At 37.3% G+C, this 10140-nt stretch overlaps 1 gene segment (V, D, J or C); it reads right to left on the bottom strand.

The window, feature by feature from the left end:
* Positions 1-8765: 8765 nt before the first annotated feature.
* LOC132861620 (Ig heavy chain V region 914-like) lies at positions 8766-9365 on the bottom strand. The segment is given in 2 exon segments: positions 8766-9133; positions 9258-9365. Coding segments are annotated over 2 exon segments (411 nt in total).
* Positions 9366-10140: the final 775 nt, after the last annotated feature.

Genomic DNA, 10140 nt, shown 5'->3' with positions numbered 1-10140 from the left:
CTGTGTTTTTGTACTGATGTCTAAGGGGAAGTATCACTGTGTGTGTCGGGCGCAGTAATAAACTGCAGTGTCTTCTGTCCTCATGCTGTTCATCTGCAGATACACCTGCTTCTTACTGTCGTCTCTGGAGATGGTGAAGCGGCCTTTAACAGCACTGGAGTAACGTATGTCACTGCTGTAGATGCTTGCAACCCATTCCAGCCCTTTTCCAGGCGCCTGTCTGATCCAAGCCAAAAAATGACTACTAATGTCTAATCCAGAGGCTGTGCAGGTCAGTTTATTAGACTGATCAGGTTTGATGGTCACTGGATCAGACTCGATCAGTGTCTGACTGCAGGAATCTGAAATAGAAAATATATAAAAGTAGGAGTTAAAGTTAAAAATGAATGAATTTAAAATTTTAATTCTTTAATAATTAATACTAACATTGAATGAAGATTGCTAGAGTAAAGTAATTTTTAAGAATGTTTCAGCATAAATGGTTCAAACACAGGATTTGGTTTGCATGACACACCCACTAGAGATATAAAAACATCCACAGAGGAACAGACGAGAGGAGAAAAAGCTTCCTGTAAGACTAAAGGTCTGTTTCATGCTGTCAGCTTCATCACTGCTCTTTACTCATTAGATGTTTTTTTTTTAAGCTGAATGTGTATTAATGAGCAGTTAAAGATGGTCTTGTTCACACAGATCGCTCTCACAAGGCATCAAACATCAGTAACTTGGTCCTGTATTGAGAATGATTTCTAATTTCTCCTAGAAGAAATGAAGACCTGGACCTTTATCTAAAATCCAACAGAAGCATAAGAGCTCAGTGAAACATAGAGTAAGGAATTAAAGACATAGAGGCATGATGTTCTAGGAAAATAATCAAGGGCAGGGTGACGGGATGCAGTAGCATGTGTGGACGTCTTTTGTTCCTCTAAGACCTCTTTCTGTGTGGTGTCATATATTAAATCAACATTATTGGAGGAAGTATTGTGATTATATAACAGTGTGTTTGGAATGTAGGGATTCGTTGCTCAGTACATTACATTAATTATCCATTTAGGTGAATGAGGACTGGGATGGACTCTGGAGCCTGCACTCTGACCCAATAAAACACTTCCTAATGATGACCGAGTGACTGAATACATTACCCTGATTATTGTCTGGTGATACTGAATGATTATATGATTAGTTACAGTATATATATCCTTACACCTCTAATTCCAGTAGTTTTGTTCTCTATTAATAAGAGCACAGACATTTGTTCTCTTCTGGACTCCTGAACACATAAAACCTGCAGACGCAGACGGGGAAAATGAGCTGCAGTTTATTTACAGAGTCATTTAAAGAACCGGAATATGAACATGTCTGAATCTGAACTTGGGGTGAGCAAGAGGATGTTTTTGTATTATAACAGGGTGAATTTGCATAAACACACTTCAGCTGTTAGATTTCATAGTTTCATGAATCCTTCTTGAAAACAAGCAGCTGCTGCCCCCTACAGGTGATTTTTAATTCCAGGAGTTTGTAGTAGTGATGCTGCAGTAAACATCTACATTTCAGTTTGATCTCTCATCAGATTCTGTGCTGCTGAACAGACTCTGTGTTTCTAAATTCAGGAAATGAACCATCGACCTGTAGTGTTCCTGCAGCTGGCATCACAATCAGGAGGAATAAAAGCATGAATAGTACAGTATATAGTCCCAACTAGTCATCACAATCATTGTCCTAGAGCTGATTTACCTCCAGTCAAATACGTAAAGACATCATAATGTAAATAGGGAGCGTCCATGACCACTATGGAGGTGTTCAACACACAACCACACGCTGCTCACTGTAGTGTTAATTTCGTCACCTATTTTTAATTTAGTCTTAGTCTTGTGCCAAATCTCCTTGTTAGTTTTAGTCATATTTAGTCATTCACATATCTTTTTTGTTAGTCCTAGTTTTAGTCGACTAAAAGTCTCGTCATTTTAGTCTAGTTTTAGTCAAAAGAAAACTCAAGGTATCTTAGTCAAGTTTTAGTCGACTAAAAGTCTTTTAATTTTAGTCTAGTTTTAGTCAAAAAATTGTAGCTTGACCACATCTGGAATCTATTGTAAGATTAAATACAACAAGGCCTCATTAAATGCAATAATATCAGGAACACAAGTGTTATAGTGGAAATAAATAACTTAATGAAAAGTCTAAGATCAAAACTGTAGGTGTGTGTGTGTGTGTATATATATATATATATATATATATATATATATATATACCTACACACCTACACTTCTCACTCTGTCTCTGTTTGTAGTATTAGTTAACGCTCCCTAACACTCCTGCTGCTTGGGTTTAGATTTTTCTTGCACTGTGATACACATAAATGCATAAATATAAAAGTGTCAAACTGTAGAATTTCTAAAATACACAGAATATTGTTGTTAAATATGAATCACTTTTGCAGAATCCAAAAAATCAATAATCTGTCCAGTGAGTTAAACTGGGACTGGGATGACTGGGTTGTGTATTACAGTGTGTATTGGGACTGGGATGTGTGTGTTACAGTGTGTATTGGGACTGGGATGTGTGTATTACAGTGTGTATTGGGACTGGGATGTATGCATTACAATGTGTAGTCAGACTGGGATGTGTGTATTACAGTGTGTATTGGGAATGGGATGTGTGTATTACAGTGTGTATTGAGACTGGGATGTGTGTATTACAGTGTGTATTGGGACTGGGATGTGTGTATTACAGTGTGTATTGAGACTGGGGTGTGTGTATTACAGTGTGTATTGGGAATGGGGTGTGTGTATTACGGTGTGTATTTGGACTGGGATTTGTGTATTACAGTGTGTATTGGGACTGTGATGTGTGTATTACAGTGTGTATTGGGACTGGGATGTCTACTAGTTTGTTGGTTTGAGGAACAGTCAGAACCACATTCACACAGCATGCTGACAGAGCTGTTATTTCTACCTGTGGCTTTTTCCAGTGTTTCCATGAGCATAGAAACAGGGTTTATGTATATTTTCATTCATGATAAGTAATTTAGGCCACGCCCATTTTAGGGTTATATCCAGGTACATTTATAGATAATTGGAGCAGTAAATAGATACAAACTCTGTTCATCTGTGTTTCAGTTATAAGTGAAGCAACTTCAGTTAGTTCAGTTACAATGTGTGTCTGGTTTTTGTACAGCTGCTTCCTCAGCTCCAGTCACTGTGGGACTTCGAGCGCAGTAATAAACCGCAGTGTCCTCTGTCCTCAGGGTCTTGGCCTCTAAGTACTGTGTGCTTGCTGAGACGTCTTCTGTTAAAGTGAGCTGGTTCTTCACAGACTCTGTATATATTGGTGCATTATTGCCTGTATCCATCCTGCCAAGCTGTTTCCCCATGACCCGAGGTAGTTCGGATAAGCGGTAGAAAATGATTGAATGAATGAGATCTTCACAGTTTCTCCAGGTCTCTTTATCACAGCAGGAGACTGGTCCAGTCTGAAAGATCATCATCAACACAGTCAAGATATTCTGAGGGAAGAAATATACAGTACAGAAGTCTCAGGTACCTTTGGTTATAAATATATAACATTATAACAAAGATGTAGTACTGAGTGACCCTCAGCCCCATCATCATGCTCTTTGATTCAGTCGTGTGACACGAACTTGTCGATCTTGGGTGAGCAAGAGGCTGTTTTTTTATAACAGAGAGAATTTGCATAAACACACTTCAGCTGTTAGATTTCATAGTTTCATGAATCCTTCTCAAAAACAAGCAGCTGCTGCCCCCTACAGGTGCAGATACAGAAGATTATAATGTTCTGGCTGTCAGTAAAAAAAAAACTTTCACAAGGACCAACAATGAAAAAATATATATATTTTATCAGCATGGTTTAAAAGAGAGTAAACACTCAGATACAGTATCAGCAGTAACATAGTAAATCATTTGGTTTAACCAAATTAATTATTAGGGAAATTAATATTAAATTTTTTTCCCTAGATTTGTGAACATCTACTTCCATAGTTCTTAATCTGTTAATTCAATTCACTTTATTTATATAACACATTTAACAATGGATATTTTCTCAAAGCAGCTTTAAAAAAAGAAAAGAAACATACAATAAAAATTTTAAAATTAAAGTTTAAATTTTGGAACATTTTTTGTAACAGACTGTGAGCTTTTCATGTGTCTATAGTAAGTCTGTGTTTTTGTATTGATGTCTAAGGGGAAGTATCACTGTGTGTGACGGGCGCAGTAATAAACTGCAGTGTCTTCTGTCCTCATGTTGTTCATCTGCAGATACACCTGCTTCTTACTGTTGTCTCTGGAGATGGTGAAGCGGCCCTGAACAGCACTGGAGTAATATATGTAACTACTACTGTAGATGCTTGCAACCCATTCCAGCCCTTTTCCAGGTGCCTGTCTGATCCAAGCCATCCAGTAGTCACCAAAGTTAAATCCAGAGGCTGTGCAGGTCAGTTTATGAGACTGATCAGGTTTGATTGTCACTGGATCAGACTCGATCAGTGTCTGACTGCAGGAATCTGAAATAGAAAAATATTTAAAATTATTAGTTAAAGTTAAAAAAGAAGAAATATTAAAAATCATTAAAATGTTTCTCTATATGAAGTAAATAATAATACTAACATTGAATGAAGATTACTAGAGTAAAGTAACTCAAAACTCTGTCTAGTCCCATCTCAAAGAATTAAAATGATTCCTGCTGCTGTAAATGAACACAAACTGCTGCTATGTTGTTGGGCTGAATGTTTCAGCATAAATGGTTCAAACACAGGATTTGGTTTGCATGACACACCCACTAGAGATATAAAAACATCCACAGAGGAACAGATGAGAGGAGAAAACTATTTCTGTAAGTTTCACATTGTCAGGTCACTAACTGTTCTGTTTGTAGTATTAGTTAACGCTCCCTAACACTCCTGTTGCTTGGGTTTGAATTAGACTTTTTCTTGCACTGAGATTGACATAAATACATGAACTTTCCTGATCCGACTCTTTCAGCATTTATTATTTAAATCAACTATAAAACCACAAAAAGTGAATATAACTGCAGAATTTATAAAATACACAGTATATTGTAGTTAAATATGAATCACAGAATCCCAAAAATCATTAATCTGTCCAGTGAGTTAAATGAAGCTGGAGAACGATTAGAGTGTTTAAGAAAGAGACACGGAATGTGTTCAAATAGACTGAGAAGATTTTCTTTACAAAGAGAGAATTCTAATCATATTAATTCTTAAATTCTATGTTGGAATAAAGGTTTTGTACAAAAAAAAGATTAACTCTGACTTTGCAGACATTTTAACAACAAAAGAAACAATACACCTGTTTAGTTAACAATAACTAAAAATCCTCTGTGGAATGAATTAATAACTAGTTACAACATTTGACAGTAAACTATTCATTCATTCATTTTCTACCGCTTATCCGAACTATTCTTGGGTTGACAATAAACTATGATATACATAAATCAGTGACATTTGACCCCTTAATGAATGGAAAGAAAAAAAATCTCTCAGAAATCTCTCTCTCTCGCTCATTTTCTATACCGCTTATCCGAACTACCTCGGGTCATGGGGAGCCTGTGCCTATCTCAGGCGTCAGCGGGCATCAAGGCAGGATACACCCTGGACAGAGTGCCAACCCATCGCAGGGCACACACACACTCTCATACACTCACGCACTCACACACTACGGACAATTTTCCAGAGATGCCAATCAACCTACCATGCATGTCTTTGGACCGGGGGAGGAAACCGGAGTACCCGGAGGAAACCCCCGAGGCATGGTGAGAACATGCAAACTCCACACACACAAGGCGGAGGCGGGAATCGAACCCCCAACCCTGGAGGTGTGAGGTGAACGTGCTAACCACTAAGCCACCGTGACCCCCTCTTTCAGGAATCTAAATGTTATATTTTAATGTTATCTCTGATTTCCAATGACTTCCAGTCTCAATAAACTCCTGATTCTAATTCTTATAATTTAGACATGATTTACACTAAAATGTTTAAGGTAAAAAAAGTAGTCTATCTGTTACAGTAACTACTTTAGGACATGTCAGTAGCTGTATTCTGCAGCCCCTTCACCATTACACCAAATGAGCAATAGTACTATTTTGCATGAGGGTAAATTATGTAAACTCTGTCCCTGACTATACATCAATAAAGCTGGATGATTAGAGAGCAGCTCCCACCAGTACAGCTTCAACTGTAACCATGCTGCTTGTTTATCACCTAGTGTTGGACATATCTACGTCCTGTAAGTTTGTTTAAACCATACATTGTTGTACTTTGTCTATTTCATGTTGAGATCTATTAGAAAAAATATTATTATGTTTACTATCTATATATTTTTTTTATTGCAGTTGTTTTTAGCGCAATTGATTTTACTCAGCCAGGTCATGTGATTGTCCGGCCTGGACAGACTTTGACCACTGGCTGTAAAGTGTCTGGTTACAGCTTGACTGATAGCAGTTATTGTACAAACTGGATTCGACATGCTACTGGGAAAAATATGCAGTGGATTGGATACATTTGTAGTGATGGAAGCACAGGGGGCACAGAGTCACTGAAAAACAGGTTCAGCATCACTCAGGACACCTCCAGTAACACAGTGACCCTCCATGGTCAGAATGTGCAGATGGAAGACACAGCTGTGTATTATTGTGTGCGCTATCATAACACAGTGCTACAGATAACAGAAGTGCCTGTACAAAAACCTCCTCAGATCAGCCTCATGCCTTTTGTCATCGTCCCAATGTTCATCATCTGATCTCTACATTTATCTCATCCTTTACTGTCTCAGTCATATCAATATACTGGAATTGCACAGTGTAGAGTGGCTTTTACAAACACTTTTTATCAGTCTCCTTATTTTAAAGAAGTGAGATTTCAGGAAATTCTGTAGTGAGAGTAGAGAGCAGGTGGAGGAATACCTGGAAAGTTAGATGTCTGCTCTGGAAAGAAGAGGAATGAAAGTCAGTCATAGTAAGACAGAATAAGTGTGTTTGAACGTGACGATGACTGAGTGACTGAATACATTACCCTGATTATTGTCTGGTGATACTGAATGATTATATGATTAGTTACAGTATATATATCCTTACACCTCTAATTCCAGTAGTTTTGTTCTCTATTAATAAGAGCACAGACATTTGTTCTCTTCTGGACTCCTGAACACATAAAACCTGCAGACGCAGACGGGGAAAATGAGCTGCAGTTTATTTACAGAGTCATTTAAAGAACCGGAATATGAACATGTCTGAATCTGAATTTGGGGTGAGCAAGAGGATGTTTTTGTATTATAACAGGGTGAATTTGCATAAACACACTTCAGCTGTTAGATTTCATAGTTTCATGAATCCTTCTTGAAAACAAGCAGCTGCTGCCCCCTACAGTAATAAACTGCAGTGTCTTCTGTCCTCATGCTGTTCATCTGCAGATACACCTGCTTCTTACTGTTGTCTCTGGAGATGGTGAAGCGGCCCTGAACAGCACTGGAGCAATACTTACTAACACTATCATACTCGATAGTTGCAACAAATTCCAGCCCTTTTCCAGGTGCCTGTCTGATCAAGCCATCCAAGAGCTGCTAAAGTCAAATCCAGAGGCTGTGCAGGTCAGTTTATGAGACTGATCAGGTTTGATGGTCACTGGATCAGACTCGATCAGTGTCTGACTGCAGGAATCTGAAATAGAAGAATAATCAAAGGTAGGAATTAATGTTAAAAAATAATGAAAGAAAAATGTTTTTAATTATGTAATAAATAATACTAACATTGAATGAAGATTACTAGAGTAAAGTAACTCAAAACTCTGTCTAGTCCCATCTCAAAGAATTAAAATGATTCCTGCTGCTGTAAATGAACACAAACTGCTGCTATGTTGTTGGGCTGAATGTTTCAGCATAAATGGTTCAAACACAGGATTTGGTTTGCATGACACACCCACTAGAGATATAAAAACATCCACAGAGGAACAGACGAGAGGAGAAAAAGCTTCCTGTAAAACTCTGGGTGTGTTTCATGCTGTCAGGTTCATCACTGCTCTTTACTCATCAGATCTCATGTCTTTTTAGTCCATCACTGTGGATCACTGGAACATCCAGAAAAACATTCTGGCCTTTCAGAAACTGTCATTGTTCATCTGTGTGTCTAATAAAAACTAAATTTAAATAAAGAAATATTTCAGGTAACAAATCATCGCTGATTACTCATTAAACACTGATCCTGTAGTCTTTTTCAATTATGTTTTCTTCAAAAAAAAAAAATGACTTTGTGTGACTGTGTTTTAAAATGCTGCAAACGATTATGACTTCATTCATGAAGTGTGACTGAGATGATTTATTAGTCACACTGAGAGGATGTCTGTAACATGTCTCATAAGGTTTTTGCAAGAGGAATCCACTATCCATTAAGTCTAGTTTTCAGATTTATTTATACTAGACAAATGTTGACCACATGAAGACTTTTCCCAGGCCAACACACATTTTTTTAAATGTAATAACAAATAAACTTTAAACTTAAATTTGCTTGAATGACTGTGTGTTAATTTGCATGTTGTGTTGATACACAACATGCAAATTAACACACAGTCATTCAAGCAAATCACTTCAGCATGACTGCTACTGCGTGTGCTTGAATATACAGAATTTTCAAGATTTTATTTATTATTTTTTTCTTGTTAAAATAAGCAAACACATAAAGGTCTAAAATACAATCTTCAGTCAGGTCTTTGTCAAACATTCATCATGGACATGACCAAATTCAGACTAAATGGAGCTCATCAGAGCGTGACCTTGGTTTTTGTACAGCTGTACCAGTAATCTGAATGACTGTGGCTTTCGGGCACAGTAATACACAGCTGTGTCCTCAGTCTGAAAGTTTTGCCCCTTTAAAAACACTGTGCTGCTGGAAACGTCTGCAGAGAAACTGATTTTGTTCTTGAGTGAGTCTTTTACAGAAGAGCTGCTGCTACACACATATCCGATATATTCCATAGCCTTGGATGGCGTTTGTCGAATCCAGTTTGGACAGTAGCTGGATATTGAAAACCCAGAGAATTTACAGGAGATGGTAAACACCTCTCCAGGTCGAACCACTATATTATCTGACTGAGTAAATTCAACCGAATCCACACCTGTAAAGAGCAACACAGAATCAAATGCTTTGTTTGACGATACAGTCAATGCTCTTTCATATCCATAAGAGATGCACAATGAAATAAAAACAGTTATTTTAGTGAGTGAAAAAACTGCACTTACTGGACACAGCTGTTAGAAACAGCAGGAGACAGATGGAGCTCATGGTGATTTGATTAGCACTGGGTACGGCTGCTCATCCAGAATCTCCACAGTTCAGAGAGCTTTTTATTACGTCTCTGTTCCTGACTTGATGAGAAAAAGAGAGAGGAGGGAGGAGACAGAGACTTACATGCAAATTTCTCATATTGTGTTTTAATCATAAGAATCATCCTCTTTCATTCACATTCTCAGAAGAGGACTTGCAGTCTCTGCTCACTTTATTCAACAATTTGAAATTTTGCCTACTATATAAACACCTAAATGAAAGGAAATAGTATACATTTATACAGTCTCCAGCTTCTTACTATCAATCGGTATGATTTTCTCCTTCTCTCTATAATATTTATCATTTCCTACAATTATGTAGAAGTGAATCCCACTGGACAAGGAACAATTACTCAGTGGACTGCAGGACAGTAATCTGGTCATGATCAATCTTAATCATAACTTAATTATAATGTGATGTAGAGATGTCAGTGTTTATTTTCTTGATTTAAAACGTATACTTTTAAAAAATCTAATTGTAGTTTAAAATTTAGCACTACAATCTCATCAAATCAACTGACAGAAAGCTAGCTGATGTTGTCTTCTTACACTTCTGAGAAACTTAGAAGGTGAAACATTTTTAGATGTAAAAACCTTCTCATCTCATGAACATCTCTAATCTGTGATTTTAAATCTATAAAATTTGGAACATTGAGAGATGTTCTCATGTAAATTTATGTGAAGTGAACACACTCTTCATATCAGCATATTCAGTAAGGAGTAAAACACATGGGGTGTGTTGTTATAGGACAATAATCAGGATGTCAGGAATTGTAGATTCCTGATGTGGTGTATGCAG

Source organism: Tachysurus vachellii, chromosome 18, assembly GCF_030014155.1.
Source record: "Tachysurus vachellii isolate PV-2020 chromosome 18, HZAU_Pvac_v1, whole genome shotgun sequence".
Lineage (NCBI taxonomy): Eukaryota > Metazoa > Chordata > Actinopteri > Siluriformes > Bagridae > Tachysurus > Tachysurus vachellii.
This window is presented reverse-complemented; position numbering and strand designations above follow the sequence as displayed.